The sequence below is a fragment of the Meles meles genome, chromosome X (assembly GCF_922984935.1).
Source record: "Meles meles chromosome X, mMelMel3.1 paternal haplotype, whole genome shotgun sequence".
NCBI classification, from domain to species: domain Eukaryota; kingdom Metazoa; phylum Chordata; class Mammalia; order Carnivora; family Mustelidae; genus Meles; species Meles meles.
This window is the reverse complement of record NC_060087.1, coordinates 105,127,048-105,150,704: the sequence shown is the minus strand read 5'-3', so window position 1 is coordinate 105,150,704 and position 23,657 is coordinate 105,127,048. Positions and strand designations below refer to the sequence as shown.

Genomic DNA, 23,657 nt, shown 5'->3' with positions numbered 1-23,657 from the left:
TTTTGTTTTCTATTGTTGATACTCATATAGTAATTGACACCACAAGATTTATCCTCACAAGAAGTAGCTGGTTTATTTCCAGGTTACAGCCATACTTCCCAAAGTTCCTCTGGGTTCTGAGAACTATGCCAGCTCACCTGTCATCTCCATTCATTTTCTACAGGACAGTCTCATCGAACTCAAGGAGTCTTCAGCAAAGGTTTGAGTCTTTTAAAATCATCATGCCTAAGTAAAACAAAAAAAGAATTCTTCATTTATTTAATAGATACCTTCACCCTAGTAAATTCAGTAAGCTAGTGAATAACCTTTAAAAATACCTATCACAAACTGAAACAATGGATGACAGCGGTCCCTTTTAAGGAGATTGTTACTAAATGCGTGTAATGTGGCAACATTTCTATAATCTCTTTGCTTGCTGTGTTATGCATTATCCTTTTATGCTTCAAAATCTGGAAATAAGTTTAAGGTTTGGGGAAGGGGTTGTTGGTTTGTTTTGGGGAGTAAGCTTACTTAATTTCTCAAAACAAATCTGTCAGGTTGTTTTCTGACTTTTTTAGACAACCCAAAAGACCAGAAAAGAAATTTGATGCATTCACATACTGTTCTAAAAACTGAGCCCATCTCAATCTATAAAACTCTTTCTCTTGCCTCTGCTGAGCTACCTTTTTGGTAGTTGTAGCAGAATATTAAGAAATCTGGCTAATGTCAACTAACCATTCTCTTGGTGGGGAATACTCAACTTGATGATCGTGTTTACATGCCAGTATTAATTCTTGCCTATTACTCTACTTTCTTGAGTATTCTTCTTCTAAAAATAATGTGCAGTTTGTGTATCTTATTACAGAGTTCACCTCATTATTGTAGTTGAATTGTCCATTGTTCATGTTATTTTGTCTACTTACTATAAAATTTGTACCTTATTTCACTTTGATTTTCTACTTTGCCTCCTCTTATATCTGATAAGTATTATCTCTTACTGGTGGACCAATACAAAATGAAATTTTGAAACAAAGGCAGTTGACATTACAAACTTCTTTTAGATCTCTAGTTTTATAATGAAATGTCTGTGGATATTGGGCAGTAAGCACTAATTTTTTAATAGTCTAGGTTAGCTAATGTGCCTTTGTCCTGAAATTGTAGCATTGTTTTTAGAATATACTGTATTAATCAAAAGAGTATTAGCTGTACTGTGTGAATGCTTTCTTTTAAAAAAGTAAAACTTTTTATTGGCTAAATTAAGTATGTATTGCAATACAGTTGGTTTTCATAACCAGTTTGGGATTGTGTATGTCAGTTTTAAACATCAGTGGCTTGTGCGGGCTATTTTAAATTCATGGGTTAACAATGTTACCTGGGGAGTATTTATTTCCTGAAACATACTTTGAAGCAGTTTGAAACCTGCTGTTACAGTTAACTGGAATTTCTCATAAGAGATGAAAATTATGGTTTCTTACATTTGTAAAAGCCTTTTGAAAATAAAACATGTGAGATAAACACGTTATTTCATTTCATGCTCATAACAGTGCTGTGAGGTAGATAGGGCAGGAGGGTAGTGTCTTTTGGACAAATAAGAAACTAGAAAAGTTCTTTATCTTTTCCCAGTGGCACCAAAACTTGGACTGAAATTAAGGTTCTTCAAATATTCTTACCTGAATGAAAAAATATTGCAAAAAAATGTATGGTTCCTTGATTCTTTTTTTTTTTTTTTTTAAGATTGATTTTATTTATTTGACAGAGATCACAAGTAGGCAGAGAGACAGTCAGAGAGAGGAGGAAGCAGACTCCCTGCTGAGCAGGGAGCCCGATGCAGGGCTCCACTTCAGGACCCTGGGATCATGACCTAAGCCGAAGGCAGAGGCTTTAACCCACTGAGCCACCCAGGAGCCGGGGTCCCTTGATTCTTAGCACCCATTTCAGCAGTGGTCAAAACGGGTTCCTAACTCCTTTAGTGTGTTTGCCTTGTTTTTAAAATTACAGTGCTTTAAGTCAGTCTCTTTATTCCCCCTCTGAAAAAAGATAGTGATTTTCTGGTATTTAAAATTCAATAGATTTATTCCACATTCAACCAGAAATTTTTGAAAATGGCACTGAATGCACTTGTAAAAATCACGTGATTCATACCACTTTTCAGATCCTTAGAGCTCTCAGTATAGTTAATTCGGTGATATGATTAGGTGTTATAATTATTTGAAATGAACTCTTACACCTTTGGAGTTTGGTAAAGTATCCACAGATTACTGGTCTGCATTTTTATATGTGTAGGGAAGGTTCAATAGCATATGAATGTCTCAGAAAAAAAAATTTACCAGACTTTGAGTGATCTTTAAAATTGACAATCTATATCCCTCACTGTTTCTGGGGTAGCTTTTACTTTTTAGAGGATTTGAATGATCTGTGTCTTTTTTCATGTTCTGTTGTCAGTTGTACATATAAAATTGTTTCTATGCTTTAATTATTTAGTTAATGCTTTTTCCCTGGGATGATCTTTTTTTTTATTACATTATTATTTTCACTTTCTAATCCATGGTAAAAGTAATACATAGATTTAGCTTTTCAAGTGGGATTTTTTAATGGGAGAAAAATCTAGCTTAATATCCAAATCTTTTCTGTCTGTTTGCCTTCCACCCCCAATTTCCAATTGGCGTATTTCATGTATTCAACTAGCAAACCTAGCAGCTACATTTGATGAAGGAAGTGTGAAAAGCATTTTCCTTTACCCATGCCTCTCTGTAATTGAGGAGAGCAACAGTGACCACTCGAAACAGAATTCAGGTTTTAATTCTGTTCATCATCTTAAAACAAGGATTTATAATCAAATGGAAACCTACAAGTGAGACCATCTTTATATACTGTAGTCTTAAAAAAGTCAGTATAGTATTGTTAACAGATTTTGAAAATCAGTCATGTCTTTGGACTTATTGATCCGAATGTTAAGAATAAAAGCAAATCAAAAGTAAAATCCGCCAACGTTATATGCCGATCAATTTAACAAGTCATTCATTTTGTTTGGCAAACACGTATTGAGTACTCGGTTGTGTATAAGGCACTAGGAAGTGTGTTAAAGTAGAAAAAACAAGCTTCCATGCCATACTGGAAACTGTTATGGACAAATATAAGTGACATGAAATTAATAGAAAATGCCTGTCACAAAAAAAGGTTAATATAAAATAATAAATATAGGAATGCAACAGAAAGTGAGTTGAAAGTGAGTTGCAGAGTTCAGAGACAATTGAAGTGCTGATGGCTTTTGAGTTCTTTGAAAGCTAGTAGAATTTTAAGAGATTAAGAGAAATGTGAGTGACCATTCTAGTGAAGAGAACTGCTGGAAAGGATAGAGTGTTAGGGAGCCAGTGGTAGCCACAGCATGGAGTGCATTGTGTTGCCCCATAGTAGGATATAATTGTACAAAGATTGTGAAGAGATTGGAAGTACCTAAGCTAAGGAGTATGCATTTTATTCTGTAGGCAGTTAGAGACTGCATGTTACTGTGGAAAAGAATCTTGTGATCAGAATTATTATCAGAATTATTCTTAGAAAGGTAGGAAGAATGAATAGAATTAGGTACATTTCTGAAGTAAGAATATATAAGTTTCTCAATTCCTTGCAATACAGAATTCAAGTTAGGCACAATTAAAAACTTCATTCTTGAGTAGTGTGTGTGTGCATGTGCACGTGTGTGCATGTGTATGCTTGTGTGTACTTATTTGTAATCACAACCCCCTTTTTTCTTTTATCAGGAGAATTAAGCAGTACTTCCCTTAGAGAAATCTTTGCGTATTATAGGAATATATTATTTCTTTTGTCTTACCAGTTTCATAAGTAATATTAAATATAAATAAACTTCACAATTAGAAAATCTTGAAGTGTTGTATAGGGCATTAACCCAGCAAAAGTACGATTTGGACAAGCACTTTCATGACTGTTTCTCATTCTTTTGCTCTTTGTTGTTAATAAACATTTTGTCTATTTCAGTTGATCATCAACTTTTAAACATTGACATTTTAAAGAATCTACTTCTGCATTGCTATGGCAGTATTTCTCAGCCAACTGAATTGAAAATATTTGATGGTGTTAAAAAATAAGTGTTTCTTTAATTTCCAAACTGATGGTCTTTTTTTTATGTATTCCTTTGAATACAAAGGATTTCCTCATGTAAAACTATTTGGCTTTTGACTCACTATTTGTTTTCATTCCTAAGGTATATCTAGGATTGTGTAGTTAATGTAATGAGTTGTATTTCATATTCTGCTACCTATTACTTGTAATGTCTAAAATTGAATATAAGCTTGTAGCACAGTTATAAATGCTGTAAGGATAGGTATCTGATTACTTTCTTAATGTTTTCTTTTATACTAGATTTCCATATTTACAACTTGCGTAAGTTATTAAGGTTGTCTCTTAATTATTTAGGTAGCACATCCTTTATCTTTGGCTGTTTATTGTTTGTGGGCCTCTTGAAACAATAGGCAGATATCAGTTCATCATTTTTCAGTCTCTGAGTTTTTTTTTAATCATCCTCAGGTGACCAAATGGTTTTCTGAGCTCCTTAGAACCAGTGAGACAAATTTTGCAGTCCATTGTGATTATTTGGTAGAAATCGGAGTGCTTTCAGAAGTAGAGAATATGCAGCCTTTATATTTACAAAAAAAATTTTAAGATAACGTATGCATGGTATATGCTGAGGCAAAGAAGACTTATTAGTAAAGTCATGGTGAGGTTTTATTTTATACTTTGGCTCACTGTCATCACTTGCCTTGTAAGTGGATGGTAAAACTGTTTAAAATTTTCCTGATTGTGTAGAGGTTTGTATCTTTTTTTTTTTTAACAGTAAGAGTTCAGTCATTATTTTTCACATATGGACTCCTGTAGTGGTGCTTATGGATCTTTACAATAGAGCTATAAAAGTCTCCATTAAGTCTCAGTCTCATTTAAGACTAGAATGAACTGGTTGAGTTTAAATGAAAATTTTTGTAAGGCCAAGAATTGAAGTCTTTGCATAATTTGTGCCATGCTTTTATTTCACCTCTTGTAATCCAGACAGCTGACCAGTTTTGACTTTGGGTCTAACTACCAATTGTCTTTTCATTAAATAAAGAATCAAGCAGATGATGCCGATACTGGAAAACTAATAATCTTTAGTAATATTGCCTTAATTTAACAGCTCTACATTAATCATACTCCTCCACCACTGTCCAAGAGTAAGGAGAGAGAAATGGACAAGAAAGACTTGGACAAGTCAAGGGAAAGATCCAGAGAAAGAGAGAAAAAAGATGAAAAGGACAGGAAAGAACGGAAAAGGGTTTGTAACTTCTTAAAAACTAGTTTGGAAAGTCATTATATCGTGTATGGTAGTGTGTTTTTGCCTCTTTTAAAGTACTAGTTTGTTGCATGGCAGGCTGTTATTTGGTGTTTTAAGTGGTATTTTCACCTAAAACATGTTTGAATTGAATCTTCTACAGTAGTAAGGATCTTCATTCAGCCTAACAATCTCTACCAGCTCTGCTTGTCTTTCATGTCATTTTGCAGTGTGAAAGGACTGACAATACTCTCCAATGCTAGTTAGCTGTGCCCTTGTATAAAAGTAATATTTTAAAACAAAAACATAAACTCTTGATCAATGTAGTTCACAATTCTTGGTTCTAGGATCATTCAAACAATGACCGGGAAGTGCCACCGGACTTAGCCAAGAGGCGAAAAGAGGAAAATGGAACAAGTAGGTAGATTTATTAATGCTTTCAAAGCTGTCGTCAAACTGAACTGGAAAAGGCTTTCATGATTTTCTTTTATACTTTTAGTGGGGGTTTCAAAACACAAAAGTGAAAGTCCGTGTGAGTCTCCTTACCCAAATGAGAAAGACAAGGAAAAAAATAAGTCAAAATCTTCAGGCAAAGAAAAAGGTGGCGATTCTTTTAAATCTGAAAAGATGGATAAAATCTCCTCCGGTGGCAAAAAGGTAAATTAGGGAAACAGTGGAACAAAAGGCTTTTTCTTAAAAAATTGAGTATTTAGCAAATACTGAGTTAATTTGATAATCAAAGTCTTTGTTTAATTATTTGAGGGTGGGAAGAGGAGTCAGTGGGGGAGGGTTATCTGGGGGGAATTCCAGCCAATTTGGGGAGTAGAATTAGTTTATCTCTGAAATTCCTTTTCTCTCCATTCCACCCCCACCTGCTTCTATTCATTGAGCTTTACCCTTTACCTTTTCTTTTTGTGTTTTCTTTTATTCCTCCTCGCCAGCAGTGTTTTGGTTTCTTTACATTCATGAGATTAAAATATGGTCATGTGTATTCTTTCTCCCTGATCATTACATTGTCATAAAGTCTTTATTATTTGTGATTTTAAAAACATTTTTATAACATTTTCTCCTAATAAACTTGTGTGTTTGTAACTTGTATTTGATTTTCAAACTAAGTATAATGTGCATTTTCTTAGATACTCATGGATGATATTCATAATACATTTCATGCATCTGCCATAAAGTAGGCAAGTCATTACTAAGGTATAAAGTGTTTCAAAAGCATTATTGTATACATAGTCATAGTTCTTAAAAGCAGTTTTGGAAAATTATAAGGTAATCATTTTAAAATTTCTCTGTGCTTTGGGGCGCCTGGGTGGCTCAGTCGGTTAAGCTTCCGACTCTTGATCTCGGCTCAGGTCTTGATCTCAGGGTTGTGAATTCAAGCCCTGCCTTGGGCCCTATCCTGGGCATGGAGCCTACTTAAAAAAAAAAATTTCTGTATGTTTTAAAAGTGATGCTGCTCCTTTTAAATAAGTGTTTTTTTTAATTGAGGTAAAATTAACATAACATAAAGATAGCCATTGTAAAATGTACAATTCCGTGGCATTTAGTATATTTACAGTGTTGTGCAATCATTATGTCTATCAAGTTCCAAAACATTGTCATCATCCCAGAGAGAAACCCCATACCCATTAAGCAGTCATTCCCCATTTCCCTCTCCTTTTAGCTCCTGTCAGTTACTAATTTGCTTTCTGTCTCTATGGGCTTGCCGGTTTTGGATATTTTATATAAATGGAATCGCATAATAATGTGGCCTTTTGTGTCTGACTTCTTTCACTTAGCATAATATTTTGAGATTCTTCCATGCTGTAGCATGTATCAGTACTTCCATTTCTTTTTATGGCTGAATAATATTCCATTATATGCATATACCACATTTGTTCATCCATTTTTCAGTTGATGGGACTTTTTTGTTGTTTCCCTTTGGCTGTAGTGAATAGTGCTGCTATGAATGTTCATGTGCTGCTCTGAAGTGTTTGAAGACCCGTTTTTAGTTCTCTTGTGCGTATACCCAGGAGTGGAATTTCTGGGTTATATAGTAATGCTATGTTTAACTTTTTGAGGAACCAACAAACTTTTCCACAGTGGCTGGACTGCTTCTATTTTACCAGCAATGTATGAGGGTGCCAGTTTCTCTAAATCATTGCCAACACTTGTTATTTTCTGTTTTTTTTTTTTTATTTTTATTAAAAAATTTTTTTTATTATAGCCATCCTAGTGGGTGTGAAGTGGTATCTCATTGTGGTTTTATTTTGCATTTCCTTAATGACTAATGATGTTGAGCATCTTTTCATGTGTTTGTTGGCCATTTGTATACCTTCTTGGGAGAAATCTGTTCAGATGCTGTGGCCATTTTTAAATTGGATTGTCTGTCTTTTTGTTGCTCTGTTGTAAGACTTCTTTATATAGTCTAGATACTAGACCCATATGAGATGTGTGATTTGCAAATATTTTCCCCCATTCTGTACATTGTATTTTCACTTTCTTGCTAGTGTTCTTTGATGCATGAAAGTTTTTGTTTTTGACAAAGTCCAATTTTTTTCTTTTGTTGCTTGTGCTTTTGGCATCATTAAATACGTTTTTGAAGAAAAATGTATGACTAGTGGGTGAAAAAAAGGGATTTGGAGCTGATTTTTATATTTGGTTTTCACTTCCCAAACTAATTCCACCATTCCTTATAGGAGTCCAGGCATGATAAAGAAAAGATAGAAAAGAAAGAGAAACGGGACAGTTCAGGAGGAAAGGAAGAGAAGAAACAATATCCTTTTCATCTTATTGGAGTTTTTAATCAGTGTAATGGAAAGCTTTGATACTGGTCATGTTTAGAATTGTACCCTTGTAGTATGTGGTCTGAATAAAGTTTAAGGGCTTATTAGCTTTTAAATAGTCTCTTCAGTTAACCCTCTCAAATGTACGAAATGCGGAAGTGGGAGACTTGATACATTTCTTTTTTAACTTCTGTGGTGACTGAGGTTGTTTTATGCTGTGAAGGGATTTCGATTCTCTCTGGTTGTATTACTACTGAGAGGAAGAAAGGGAACAGGGAGTCCCTTGGGCCGGGGGCATGGGAATTAGAAGGGCAAGATGATGCAGCAGATGAGCAGAGCTGGTGGAAGTTGAAGCTACCAGGCTGGTCAGAGCCAATTAGGCCTGCAAACTGAAGGACTGCACTAAAAATTGAGACACCATTCCTTTTTTTTTTTTTTCCCAAAGTTGTTTTCCCTTAATTTGTCATCTACTCATAAGTCCTCGGACAAGCACAGATAATGAAGACTTTCAATCAAGGTGAGTGTTTTCTCACCTCCTTTTATTTAAAGATAGAAATATGAAACGAGGTCTGATAATGTTGAAGAAACTAGATACATTTTGCAAGATGCAACTTGAATTTTGCACCTAACTCTTAATGACCAGGTCTTCAGGTACAGATGCAAAACAAGAATCACAGTTATTTTTAAGCTGCTTTCATCTTAAGCTCGCTGATTAGCCATGCAGGGGTTTTTTGTTTGTTTGTTTGTTTGTGTTTTTTTAGCACCAAGATGTATTTAAGAACATCTGGCTTTCTCTTCACCACTCATTCCCAACTTCTCTGGATAATTAATCACCTTTTTTTTAAAAAGTACCTATAGCCTTGTGGGTGGTGCTGATATCTGCACCTTACAGGTGAAGAACCTGAGACTCTGAGGGGTTAAGTTGAAGAGGCTAGCAGAGGTATTAGCTGACAGAGCCAGTATTCACACATAGGTTTTCTTGCCCTTTAGTGTTCTCTGTTCCTCTTTTTGCCTTTTCCTGCAGATGTGTTATCCAGAAATTTTTGTTCTAAGTTTTTATGCCTCTTTTGCTACCACAGGCCATGTTTTGCAAGGCCAGAAAATATGGTCTGTGCTTTTTGTTCTGGAATTTAAAATACGCAGTTTCGTTTTCAAGGTAATTCTGCCCTATATGAGATTTTAAAAGTGTTTAACCATTTTAAATAAATTGTATGTGTACAGTAGTTCACTTTTAGTGAAGAGAGTGTTCAGAACTTTAGTTTGTTTTTTTTTTTTTTTTGAGTACTCAGATCGTCATCTGAATAGCTCTTGTTTGGTGATGCTTTAGGATTCTTGAGGTTTATAAGATGCTTTACCCTCTACATTTAATTGAGATGGCTGTATTTGAAGTTGTCAACTCTTTTATAGCCCATTTTCTTGCTTCCTTATTAGCTATCATTTCTTAATGATATAAAGTATACTTTATATTCACCTCTATATACTATATAAAGTATACTTGCGTCTCCACCCTCCCCCTAATATTATTTGCTGCTGCTTTTATGAAACCAGAGATAACTAAGGCTATTTGCAGTTGTTTAAATTAAGAGCCAGAAATGCGTGAGAGCCCGTTCTGTGTAAGGGTATCAGTTTTAGGGTATGGATTTTGTCCCATTTATTTTGGCTGCAGAACAGGCCACCTGGGTAACGTTCTAACAAGTGGTGTGTGCCTTTTCAGTTTTGTTATTCTCTGCTTGTTATCTAAGTAGTAGAATAGGCTAAATGAGAATTATGAGAGAACACTTAGAATTTAGTAGGTTTTCTTGAAGACCTTTAGAAAGATGGCCCATTCCTCAGTTCTAGTCATCCCTCGCCCCAACAAACTAGCTGTCTTCCCCAGCGAACTATAAACTTCTTTTTTTTATTCTTCACTTTACTTTCTTTTATTTTGGCATCTTGCTTTTTACTTCTTGCTTTCACATGGTCTCCTTATTAAAGAAAGCAAAAAACCTACCACTTACATCTTCATTAGGAATGGGTCAACCATTGTGACTGACCACTTTCACTGTGATTTTATATATTGTCTCTTTACTTAGTACCTAAATATTATTCTTTGGTATGTGAAGGTTTTATGACAGATTTCTTTTGCGTTCTTATTAACATGGGCCATGGATTTGTATTTTACCTCTTTCGATAAGCTTTCAGGACCAAAGGCATGAAAAGACTGGTTTGGGTATTAAATGTTTGATTAGTGGTCTTGTAGCAAACCTTCTCAATTCAGATATCAGATATATTTGACTTGATGTTCATGCTGTTAAATTTTTTCCTGACAACCATGTCCTGTACTTTATCCTTGGGTAGACTCTTAATTTTTTTGAGGCTCTGGTTGATTTTTCCTTCTTCCAGCTGTTCTGGCTGCCTCCTTCTATTTGGGTACATTCTAGGATTGGTCAGGTCTTTCTCTTGTTCTTGATCCTTTAGAAATCTCATCATTTCTGATTGGCACCATTTACCTTTAGGCTACTTCAAATCTGCTGCTCCCTTTTTAAGTTATTTTACATTCTACATAAAAGAGAACTGCCGCATAATGTCACATTTCCATGATTCAGAGATGTTATTAATTCTAAGATCCACTGTTGGTTTCTAGAACTTTTTTTTTTGAGCAGAGTGGATAGGGAAATGACATTGATTTGTAAATATTGCCCTGATTTCCGGAAAATTAAAATGATCACATTAGAGATAAGAAAATATAATATATAAATGTGACCCAGATTAGATTGCTTCCAAAGTCTTCTGTTGTCTTTTCCTATCTCATGATTTTTAGTTGTAAAATCCTTTCTCCTTATTCTCTATATCTTCTGTTACTTGTTATTGCTAACGTTTTTGTCCAAATTCATCTTTCCTCTCCTTGAGTTAGTCTCTTGAACACTACTAGTTGCTTTACCTTTAACTTTTTCCTCTAGTTTAATCTCTAAAAACTTCTGCCAATTGAAATTTTTCTCTTCGATCCAGGTTCCTTTAGCATCTCAATTTTAATTTGATTTGTGTGATCCTCTGTTAAGTGTCAGGTTTTAGCTAACTTTTGAGAGTCCTTTTGTGAACCAGATGCTGTACTGAGACTTGGCTCCCAGATTGAGAAGCTCAGTCTTCTTGGACTTTGATTCTTGATTTCAAAGAACATTAGCAGTTAAGCTCTATCCTACCCATACGTATTTTTTGTATACTACATTCTTGTTCTAATCCTCCACTCCAATGCTCCAATGAGGCCTAATCTGTTTTGCAGGTCCTTCTCTTACCTCCGGGTATCATAGGTGTAACCTAACTCTTTTATCCTTTAAACCACATTCTGCCCAAGGGCAAACTCTCAGCCCCTGGGCAGAATGTGGCTTGTTAAATGTACTTTCTTGGCCTCATATAATATTTAACTTTGTTTTAATCAATATGAAAAAGTCCAAATTTCAGTTTCTCTTGAAGAATTGGAACATCTGACAGCACTGTGTCCAGTTTCTGCATGGTCACAATCAGCTGGGCATCCTAGGAGCTGCCCCCCTTAGGTAGAGAGTGGGTCTTTTTTTATTTAATAGTTACCTCAGTCAGTTCCCACCCAGCTTACTTCATTTGTTTACATTATATACTAGCCTCTGTAAACAATTGATTTTGCAGTTCCTGTTCTGAACCTTTTTTCTTCAGTCCATACTTGGAAACTGACCTCCTACGTGCTCAAAGATTGCTTATTTTAGGAATGTGTCATCATGGTGAAGCACAGTCCTAGGTCCTGGTAATACCCATTGAGGAGGGGGAGTGTTCAGTTAAGTTTCTTTCTTAGTTTCCCATTGCTTACATGTGGGCATGTCAGCTTGCCTACAGAGTCTCATTCACAGATTCCTGTGTAATATATGAGTATGTTACATATCCCTCTCCTTAGATTGTGATCTTGTTGAAGGCAGAAACTTCATCCTTTCCTTTTAATCAACCAACCAGGTATTTTTCTTTATTGCCTGCTATGTTTCAGATATTCAGTTAACTCTACAGGGAGAGCTATGTGCAGAAGTATTATGTATATCTCTTTGGGATTGATGAGAAAGAGCATTGGACTTTTTTTGCCCTCAAAGTTCACTGATGGCATTTGGTAGTACCCTGTTTAAGAAGAGGTTGCTTTGTGTGTTACAACATATTTTTGAGGGCTGGTTTTTTTGCTTTCATTTAGATCTATATGTAGTAATCATTAAATGCATTGGAAAGTTTTGTTAGGAGATTGAAATGATAGACACAAACTATTTTTCTCTTCATTTCCCTTATTTATACTATTCAGTGGGTGTGTGTTCTTTGCACTGATATTCATAGGATATCAAAAAGTTGGACAGAATAGGAGGAATTTTCTATTTTCTTTCTCTCACATAGGGTAGACCAAATATTCACTAGGTGCTGTGCTGTTTTTATTAGGATTTAGGCATGAGCACCTAGAAAAGGGCTCCCATGCCACATTTATCCCTGAGTATGACTATCCCTTATTCATGCATTTATCCTGAGAGGCACCCGTAGGTCTGCTAAGATAGAGTTCAACAGAATCCCAGTTTTAATTCTTTGTTACGTTTATCTACATGGACCATCTCAGGAAGTATGTTTACTATGATAAGAATTCCTAGGTAGCAGTAGTATAAGGAGAGTAAATGGTGGAGTAAAGTGGAATTAAGATGACTATCCCTGGGCACCTAGGTGGCTCAGTGGGTTAAAGCCTCTGCTTTTGGCTCAGGTCATGATCCCAGAGTCCTGGGATCGAGCCCCGCATCAGGCTCTCTGCTCCGCAGGGAGCCTGCTTCCTCCTCTCTCTGCCTGTCCCTCTGCCTACTTGTGATCTTTGTCTGTCAAATAAATAAAATCGTAAAAAAAAAAAGATGGCTATCCCTATGTCTTTCTCCTGTGTCTACTTTCTTCTTCATAAATGTTCATTTGACTTTTTAACTGTCAGCTTCATCCATATATGCCTTTCTACTCTGTGTGTGTGTGTGTGTGTGTGTGTGTGTGTGTGTGTGTGTGTGTGTGTGTAATAGGATTACAAAATCCTGATAACTTCAGAAACTGGTGGAAATGAAGGGAATCCGATTCTCAGATGCCTCCTTTGAGGTGAAGACACTTAACCCAAAGCAATCTTATTAATTCTGTGGACCTGTGTTTTCTAGTTTCTCTAAAAAAATTCTGTTGCCATCAAGAGGGCTCCTTTATGAGGAATCTATGCTATTAAAACATTTCTTAGGATCTTTTGGTGAATTTGATCATAAAATTAGAATATGTGTGTGTTTATAAGGGCATACCTTGGATAAGAAGACTGAATCTATATTTGCTTCTCTTCTCTATTTTGATCGCTGGTCTAGCTGTTCTTTTCTCCAGACCACTCTACTTTTCAGACTTGCTTCTTGCTGTCACAGCTCTGTATAAAGTAACATCATTTAAAACTAGCTGACTCAGCTCTGAGAGCATGCTCTTCAAGGGCATTTCATGCAGTTTTCTGATGCCCAGGAGGAGGGTGTGGTAGAACCTAGGGAAATTGCAAGCTTACTAATACAACAGGGCCAATTTCTAGGGGTGGGGGTTGGGGGAGGGAGGAAGAAAACCTCAGGATATCCTGCATAGCCAGATAATACCTAGTAAAAGGTGATGTTTTTAAAGGTAATCTTGTCTTTCTGCAAGCACAGTATTACCAGTGCAGTTGATAGCACTGATAGAGTAGAGATGTCTAAGGTGGAGGACAGCCAGCTCTGACCCAGCCTGAAGTAGAAGCCCTGTGAAACTCAGCAGTCCTAAGTATGAAAAAGATCTGTGTTATCTCTTGGATTTAGCACCTGTGCTTTCTTATTTACAATCATTAGAGTGGCACATATTTAAAAAAATAAAACAATAACCTTAGGAGAATGTTCCAGGTAATGTGGTATAAACGCATTTTTAATGAGAAGAAAACATTACTCTGCTGGAAGATAGAGTCCTGAAGGCTGAGTTTGGCACTGTTTCATCACTATATGACTTTTCTTCTTGATGGCAGTTCTTTCTGAAGTTCACTGAAGTTGGGGCGGTTTTCAAGTTTGTAATCCCAACACTTCAACATTGTATTGGTAAATACGCTCTGGACACTGCTGAGAGACTGACATCCAGTATCTTCTTTCCACTTGCTCTTGTGCCTGCTGATTTGTCATTCCAGGGTATGGACAGACCCCTAAGCTGAAGGTCTCCCAGAGGAGGATGCCAAAGCTCCATGCGTCACTCTCAGAACGATATCTCCCATAATTAAGAGCTTCTGGTGCTGTCCATTTAATGGGAATCTGCTTTAAGTCAGAAGATGAATACACACCACCATCCTCTTGACGAGACATTCCAAAGTCACTGATTTTCAGAACATTATTTTCACCTCCAGGCAGTTTCTTGCAGCAAGGTCCCTGTGTATACAATTTTTACCCGAGATTCGCCATCCAGAAGCAGCATCTAATGAAAATTTCACTAACTGTTTTAGTTCATCCTTCTTTCTCAGAAAGGAGAGGAAATCGCCTGGAACCAGTTCCTTAATGATATAGATAGGCTGTATTTGTGTGCGAACTCCTATAAGTTTGACAATATCGGGATGGTTATATTGTTTGAGGATTTTGGCTTCTTGTAAAAATTTTAATTTCAGTTCCTGGGAAAGATCATCTTTACATGTTTTAATGGCAACAGGAGTTTTATCCCTTAATGTGCCCTTAAGTATGTCAGCAAAAGTTTCCTTGCCCGGTAATTCTACTGTGACATCATCATGATTGAGACCCCCATTTCTTATTCTAGTTATGGCCATACTGAAATCATGATACTCTTTATTGCAACACTTTCTTTTGTTTTTTTCTTTTGCAGTTTAAAAAATTGAGATAAAATTTACATAACAAAATTTGCAATTTTAAAGTGGTTTTTAGTATATTCACTATGTTAATAGCCATCACCACTAATTCCAGAACATTTCCATCACCTCCAAAAGAGACCCCATACATATTAGCAGTCACTCCCAGTTCTTTCCTTCCCCTCCCCTGGAAACAACTAATGTACTTTCTGTTTCAATGGATTTACCTGTTTTGGACATTTCATAAAAATGGAATCATGCAATATGTCGCCTTTTGTGTCTGGCTTCTTTCACTTAGCATCATGTTTTCAAGGTTCATCCATGTTATAGCATGTATCAGAACTTCATTTCTTTTTATAATTGAGTAATGCTCCATTGTATGAATGTGTACCACATTTTGTTTATCCATTCATCAGTGATGGACAGGAACAATGATTTTTAAGTATTAAAATTGTAAGTTCAACATTAGTGTATCCATAGTTATAATTGGTAATGTCAAGGTTATACATGGTGTGAACAGAATGCTGTATAGAAATGATGTGTAAATTATTTGCCAGGATTTCATGCAAGTGTGATTACTTCCCAAGGCCCTTCTAGCTCTGGTTTTATGAAATATGTGAATGTAGTATTTTCGTCAATAAAGTTTAATGCTTTAAGCATTAGTTTAAAATTTGAGAACAATGTTAGGCAGATATGAAGTTATTTGCCACATGTTGTAATGATCATGTTTTGAATTTATTTCAATATGCAGTATTTGAAAATGTCAGTACATAAAGGAAAGGAAATGAGTATAATTAAGTCAATATATTTTTAAAGCAATTTTTATAATTTAGCAGACATTGCATCTTAATATAAGTCACTATTAAAATCGTGTCCTTGTGAAAAATGTGATGTCATTTTTCTTTTTTTTGTTGATCATGTAAAATTGGTTCCTTTTCATTGCTCTGTTCTGTTTACGTTTGACAAGCTATTGCTTGCCCCTGTGGAATATTTTCTTGTTTCTCTTTCATTTTATCCTCCCTCCCCTCCCCAACTTCTCCCTCTCTCATAGACAAAATATTCAGTGTTTTTTTTTAACTCCTCATATTGTGCCTATCTTTAATGGTTTCTGAGAGGGGGAAGTGATGAGAAATACACAAATATTTCATTCTTATCTAGGGACTTAATTCAAGCCTTTGTTATTGATAGAACTCATTAATTTTTCTTTGTTTCTTAAATCTTCCTTCTTTCCTTCCTTCTTGTTTTCCTTCTTTCCTCCCTTCCATTCCTTCCCTCCCTGGTTTCTCCTTCCCTCTCTCTGTCCCTTTTTCCATCCCCCGCTTCCCTTTCTTTTCCCTGTGTCCTTCCTTCTCTTCTTCCTTTCTTATCTATCAATATAATCACTTTGTTTCTTTCAGGTGAGATTGGAATGAAATTGTTCAGCTGTGACCAGAAATTAATTTTCCTGAGTAGATTGCCGAGAATTATGAATCAAGAGGGCCCATTTGCATCTTCTTAAGTTATTCAGTTATCTGCTTTATTGCTCCATGCCGAAAACTTAAAATTGTTGAGTTGTGCATTACTGTATTTAACTTGTTGCTTAGTTTCTACATGTTTATTTTCAGTAAATGGCTGAAAGTGTTAACTGTTCCATATTTTTAGCACAATGTGCTGCATACGGTTCCCAACAAGCAAATAAGGTTACATATGTACAGAATTTCACTTTAGGTTAATAACTAAATATTGCCTGGGTTTAGTTTTGTTTTTTTGTTTTTTTTTTTTTTATCTGAATTGCTTCCTTTTTATTGTTTGAAACTGAAAATAAACAATTATTGAACCATTTTGAATTTACCTCATTTTAAAACTCAGTTTTAATTTATTATTTGGCCTGTTTTTAATATTAGTCACTAAAAACGAAGTGGGAGCAGTGTCTTATGCAATGCTTAGGAATCATTTTATATAGTACATGTACAACATTAAAATCTGTTTAAAAAAAGAAAAAGGTACCAGCACTCACTTGTCCCTTGCCATTTTTTTCTTGTAATTATGTTAGACAAATCTGGGGGTGGGGACAACCAAAAGTTAATTGTGTTTTAATTCTACAGCTACAGGAGCTTTGTATTGCTGAACTTTCGTCTGGAAAAGTTTCACAGTGACATTTTTAAAAGAAAATTTTTTTATCTACTGAATTCTACCAGTGTAACCTTTTTTCTAAATAAACAATAGTTTTCTCAAATGATTGTATATCATTGTGTATATTGTTGCTTATTCACAATAACTTAGTAAAGATAGTTCAGTAAGGCTCCTAGCCCTTTTCATTTCTTAGTCCATGATCTGCAGTGTTTTCAAATGACCTCTCATCCGATAATATGAAAAAATCTTATTTGTTAACCTCTGCACCTGGGGTAAATGGTGGGTTGTAATCGTGCCTAAAATTATCCATTTATTCTTCAATTCTTTGGAACTAATGATATCTATGCAAATTAAATTTTTTTTTTTTTAGAGAATGACAAGGCTATAATTTTTTAAAGGATTGAGAAATACTGAGCATATTTGAGAATTGGCATAGGGATATAAATCTTGATGCCCCTTTTCAGGTAATTGTAATTTGCAAAAATTGATGAACACAGTAATTATGGGAGAATGATCCATTCAGTGACTGTTGAGCACCCATAATGTGCCTGGCATAAAAAGAAATTATGCATTATTAAAATGATTTTGACATTGAGAAAATAGCTATGGTTCACCTTAGAATCATTTGTCTGAAACGTAGCAGGGAGGAGCTCTCCAGTTATGTTGCATTCACATTTAAAGAATACATGATTATGAGTTTGAACCAGAAGGATCACTACTTGCTTAGGATCAGGATCTTTTCTCCTTGTCCCTCAAATTAATTGAACACAGGTGATCCCTCAAATTAATTGAACACAGGTGAACTTTGGTTGTATCCTTGCTAGAAATGCATTGAGGATGGATAATACTAACTTTGGATTTAACTGTGCAAAAATAATTTATGTTGAAAGTAGGAAATCTATATTTGTGTAGTGATAGCTGTTTTTAAGCATCTACTCTGCTCTAGATACAATGGGGTATTAAGACCTAATTCCTGTACCTAGGGTGCTTCCAGTCTAGCTTGAGATAAGGGCCAAATGAGTGCTATTGGGGGTCAGCAAACTATTTCTGTAAAGGACTGGATAGTAAATATTTGAGACTTAATGGGCTGTTTATACCCTGTTGCAACTGGGCTCTGTCATTATAGCATGAAAGCAGCCATAGGTGATACGTAAATGAATAAGCATGACTGAGTTCTAGTAGAATTTCATTTACAAAAAACAGCTATAGAGCCTTCTAGAGAATATTTATTTAAAAATATTTGAAGAAAAATATTTGAGTGCCTCTTATGCACCAGAGGTACATCCTTGAGAAAACAAAGTCCCGGCTACCCTCATGTAACTTCCATTCTAGTCAGTGGAGGCAAACAAATAATGTTGAATGGAGGGAGGTCCTCCTAGGAAATCTAAATCTGGGTGGTACAGAGTTTATTGTTCTCTATATAGAGGGATCATGTAGAGTGAAGAGGTGCAAAGCAGAGCATTTTGAGGCAGTTATCACACTATGAATATTTTATTACTAAATAATATGAGCAGGTGCCATCCCTAATCACCGCGCCCGCCAAGCTTTGAGCCTCTTACATGAAAATCATGTAACAGGATTTCTCTCTCAGGAACTTGGATCTGAGCTGTAGTGACTGATGTCTTAAGCTTATCATCTTTTAGAAAGGAGTTCTTACCTTTAGGATCATAAATGGGGGATATCTATAGGACCACCCCCGCCCCCACCCCGCCGAAATTTTTGTAGTATGTGTGTTTTTCTAGCTTTCAGTTCTCAAAAAGATTTTAAGTTGGCAAGTTTTTTTTTCTGGGTCTTGATCCAAAGAACTGTATGTAAACACATATAAGTACCCCTGGATCTGTCTCTCTCGAGCTGGTGAGAAGTTGGAAGACAGTCGTCTGTCCATCTGTGTTGTCTTAAACAGTTGGGGCAAAAGTTAGAGTATCTTGCCTTGTCAGTATACAAGTGATTTGTAGTTTATTGTTGGAAAATCACTGGTCCATGCTACAGGGCTATTTTCTATTTCCTGGAAGCACCGTAGCCTGGAAGCAGATTAGACAGATGGAAATTTCTAGCAGCCTTTTTTTCCCCCAGCAATTGTGTAATTTTTTTTACTTCTACCCTGCCATGTTCCAAAAAGGATTTATGAAAAAAAACACACTGTACAGTATTTAAGAAGTAAATGAGAAAATTTGATTGGGTGAAATTAATACCTAAAATGAATTTAACACCCTAAAATGTCTTGTACACCTGGGCGATGAATCAGTTCTGAGAAACCTGATAGGCCACACAGAGAAGGTGTGATTTCTCAGTTACAGGAATTAGGTGTCCATTAAATAAAAAGCCAGTCATGGAGAAGAACATTTTCTGGTAATGTAGCCCAAAAGAAACTTTCCTTTGCATTCACGCAAGAAAAAAAACCTGTCTTTCCAGTAAACAAAGGGATGTATCTTGCATTCATGTAAGAAAAAAGCCCTGTCTTTCCAGTAAACAAAACAAAAAGGGATGTATCTTGTAGTGGCCCTAAATATTAGCTGATGGCCAACACCTCAGCTCGTCCTGGTGAGTATATTTCTACAAGGACACCAAAATATGTGGTCCAGGCACCCAGGTCTCTGATGATTTGGTTCGTCGAGAAAAACGTTTTTGATTATTCAGGACAGGTTTTCTGAACTAGGATTTATGATGGCCTTACTTTTCATAAGCATGTTTGTAAAGATCAGAAAATTCATATGACCGTAGTTTGGTTTCCATGATACAAGTAAGATAAACAAGATCTCATTAGTTTAAAAGCTGTGCCTGGCCTTTGGTATTTTGTTTTTATGGATACTGATCTCTAAGGTGCCTTTTAGGTAGAATGGAGCTTATAATATTAGAGCCACTTAATGTTCTATCTTACCACTTATCAGAAGCATGGTTTAAATGTTTTTTTTTTAATTGAAGTAACATTTCTAGAGACATTGTCAAGGCCAAAGATTTTACTGGGCCTAGAGTTGAGAATAAAAAGAGGAGCTACTTAAGAGATGCTAATTCATGCTAGTTGCATACAGATTGTTGTATTTATAAATGCAAATTGATATGATAACTGAGAACAATAGAAGGGATATTGGAAATGTGACTGAAGGAAGTGTGACAACCTTGAGAAGATCTGTATTAGTGTAAGAATAATTGCTTTTTATTTCTGATTCTTAGGTACTGTTTTAAGCTCTAATGATCAGTTCCACATCAGTCAGGCTAACAAAGCTTAATTCCTTTGATGTGTTGTTAAATGGGGGCGTTTAGTGGAAGAAAGGAAGATTTTGAACACAGGGCACATAAATGGCATCATTGCAAGTCAGATATGTAGCCTTTATTTAAGGGATAGGAGCTAGAAAATGACCTGGTACTTAATCTCTAGCTTAAAACCTCTGATTTTTTTTTTTTTAAAACCTCTGATTTTTGTCATATGACAGCTAGATGTCCTTGGATTTGAATATCAAACTGATAAAGATCTACTATCACCCATGTTCCCACATTTTAACTGGGATGATATTATTGTACTATATTCAAGTCCTTCATGATCCTAATTTCATGCAGTTTTTTAGGATACTTATCTCCTAGGGTTACACAGATCATCATTATCAAAGTACATTTATGAATTGTAATTAGATATGCCACTGCTAGTTATTATTACACAGAAACCTTTTGCACTTTCCAGGATAATTGATCCATCCAGGACACCAATAATAGAGAAAAGATCATGCTTACAAGATACAAGCAGGAAATGGAATGTAAAATGAGTAAGGTATTCATATCACATGCAACTGGGGTCCTGTTACATTTTAAGATGATGGTGAGTACTCAGGGTAAGAATGACCTCAGACTAGGTGTGATTTAGGAAGCCTTGCTCTCAATAGGTTGATTTGGGAAGACTTCAGGAAGGATTGGATGGTCAGGAAGCCATTCTCTCAGGTGAGAGAATGTTGAACTTGAAATTCAGACCCATTTTTGGTATAGTGCAGAATCCTTGTAGCCAACCTGTTCTGCTAGTGCGGGATTGGATCATACTTGAAAGGCAAATACTTCCTCTGTGGATACTGTTCCATGCTGCCTCAAGACTTTTGCCTTTTTTTGTCTTTTTTCATGACTGAGTCTGACATCACCAATCTTTTATTGCTTTAATCAATCAATGTTAATTACATTTTTCATATCTTTACAGGTAATTGAAAAGTTACTGCCTCTGTGTCAAGATGATTTCCCTTATCTGTTTCCTCTGAGTGGGGATGAGCTCCCCTTGAACTTCCTCACGTGGTCTTCACAGTGCCCTTTTGTTAATGAACTAAATCTAGCAATACATTAAGGCACATAAAGAAGACCTAGTAGTGACAGGTACTCAGTAACTGTTAGCAATTTTTATTGCTAATATTATTAGTGATATATAGTGATAATATTTATTGCCAATATTACTAGTGATAATAGTAATAATATTTATACATGTAGTTTACAACCTGGGAATCATCAGGATTAGAATTAATTGGGAAACTTTAGTTTCCACATTCCAAACATACTGAATTAGATTATTTTGGAGTGGGGGCCTGGAGTATTTTTTAACATAGTTCCTCAGGTGATTGTAATGTAGGGACAATATTTGGGAATTACAGAATTTTACCAGCCTGCAATCCTGACATCTCTGGTCTTACCTCTTTTTTTTTTTTTTTTAAGGTTTTATTTATTTATCTGACAGAGATCACAAGTAGGCAGAGAGAGAGGAAGGGAAGCAGGCTCCCGGCTGAGCAGAGAGCCCAGTGCTAACCCAGGAGAACCCAGGACCCTGGGATCATAACCTGAGCCTAAGGCATAGGCTTTAACCCACAGAGCCACTCAGGTGCCCCATCTCTGTTCTCACCTCAAGTAGAAATAGAACCCATTCAGAGGCTTCTTATTTCTGAGGGTAGGAAGTATTAGGCTCCAGGGAAAACTCATCTTTGGCAAGAAGTATTTTAAAGATAAGAGCAACAGCCTCTTTCCTGGGATCAGAGTTCATCAACTCTGCTAGCCCATGCTGCTCTTGTTCACCCTGATCCCCTGCCTTCTCCACCCTACCTTCACTGACCTTCCTGGATCTAACCTCTTGTTAACCTAGACATATGTTGTCAACAATCATCAACTACTAAGGTAAGATGTTTGGAGTTCAGAGCTGCTTTTGATACTAACTGTACTTTCAAGAACCTTTAACTTTCATCTGCAGTGATTGACTTTTCTATGGTTGTGTTCAGGGCTGGGTTTTATTCTCCATTCCTTACTTTTACTTGCATTATATCCTGATGTTTGTGGGAGGGGGTTGCATAAGCTTTTAATAATTCAATGCTATAGGGGCGCCTGGGTGGCTCAGTGGGTTAAGCCGCTGCCTTCGGCTCAGGTCATGATCTCGGGGTCCTGGGATCGAGTCCCGCATCGGGCTCTCTGCTCAGCAGCAAGCCTGCTTCCCTCTCTCTCTCTGCCTGCCTGTCTACTTGTGATCTCTCTCTGTCAAATAAATAAATAAAATCTTTAAAAAAATAATTCAATGCTATAAATTTCTCCCTAACCACTGCTCTGGCTGCATCCCACAATTTTAATATGTGGTATTTTCATTTTCATTCAGCTCAAAATGTTTTCCAACTTCCCTTAATGATTTATTCTTTGACCCAGGATTTAGAAGGGTTTTAATTTCCAAATATTTGCAAAATTTCCCAGATACCCTTCTGTTATTGATACCTAGTTTGGTTCTGTGGCTCAAAGAACATACTTTGAATTATTTAAATTCTCTTGCATTTACTGAGGCTTATTTTATGGCACAATAGCTGGTCTACCATGCTGAATATTCCATGTACACTTGAAAAGAATGTGTATTCCATTTTTGTTGGATGTAGTGTTCTATAAATGCCAGTTAGGTCAAGTTGGTTAGTGGTGTTCCAAATCTTCTGTGTCCTTGCTGATTTTTTGTCTGCTTGGTCTGCCAGTTACTGAGAGAGGTGTATTGTAATTTATAATTATAATTGTGGATTTATCTTATTTCATGTTTTGGTTTTGTCAGTTTTTGTTTCATGTATTTTGAAACCTTGTGATTAGGTGCATGCATATTTGGGATTATATACTCTTGGTGAATTGACCCCTTTATCAAAATGAAATATTCTTTATTTCTGATAATATTCCTTATTCTAAATTTCATGTCAAAATTAATGTTTATCTAGCTTTCTTCTTCTTTTTTAAAAGATTTTATTTATTTATTTATTTATTTATTTGAGAGAGAGAAAGAGCACAAGCAGGGGGAGCAGTAGAGAGAGAGGGAGAAGCAGGCTCCCCGCCGAGTCCCAGGACTCTAGGATCATTACCTGAGCCGAAGATAGACACTTAAACATCTGAGTCACCCATGCACCCTCTAGCTTTCTTCTGATTCCATTTGCAGGGTATATTTTTTCCATTCTTTTCTTTTTAAATATTGAAAGTGGATTTCTTTTTTTTTTTTTTTTTAAAGATTTTATTTACTTGACAGAAAGAGATCACAAGTAGGCAGAGAGGCAGGCAAGAGAGAGAGAGGGAAGCAGGCCCCCTATTGAGCAGAGAGCCGGATGCGGGACTCGATCCCAGGACCCTGAGATCATGACCTGAGCCAAAGGCAGCGGCTTAACCCACTGAGCCACCCAGG

At 36.1% G+C, this 23,657-nt stretch overlaps 1 protein-coding gene and 1 pseudogene across 14 annotated transcripts in view; one reads left to right on the top strand and one right to left on the bottom strand.

Moving 5' to 3' along the window:
- The window catches only part of THOC2 (THO complex 2), a 117,924-nt gene extending 100,790 nt beyond the window's left edge, over positions 1-17,134 (top strand). For 4 of the 14 annotated variants that reach the window (XM_045994885.1, XM_045994886.1, XM_045994880.1 and 1 more), the window contains 7 exons: positions 83-199; positions 5,162-5,299; positions 5,644-5,713; positions 5,796-5,953; positions 7,981-8,057; positions 8,539-8,584; positions 14,237-14,367. In XM_045994885.1, coding sequence (XP_045850841.1) covers positions 83-199; positions 5,162-5,299; positions 5,644-5,713; positions 5,796-5,953; positions 7,981-8,057; positions 8,539-8,566 — 588 coding nt within the window. In that variant the 3' untranslated portion in view covers positions 8,567-8,584; positions 14,237-14,367. Of the gene's footprint in view, positions 1-82; positions 200-5,161; positions 5,300-5,643; positions 5,714-5,795; positions 5,954-7,980; positions 8,497-8,538; positions 8,585-14,080; positions 14,215-14,236; positions 14,368-16,296 lie in introns of those variants that run through there. The other 10 variants (XM_045994891.1, XM_045994890.1, XM_045994888.1 and 7 more) reach the window with 8 other exon arrangements.
- On the bottom strand, positions 14,039-16,302 carry LOC123934801 (annotated as a pseudogene).
- Positions 17,135-23,657: the final 6,523 nt, after the last annotated feature.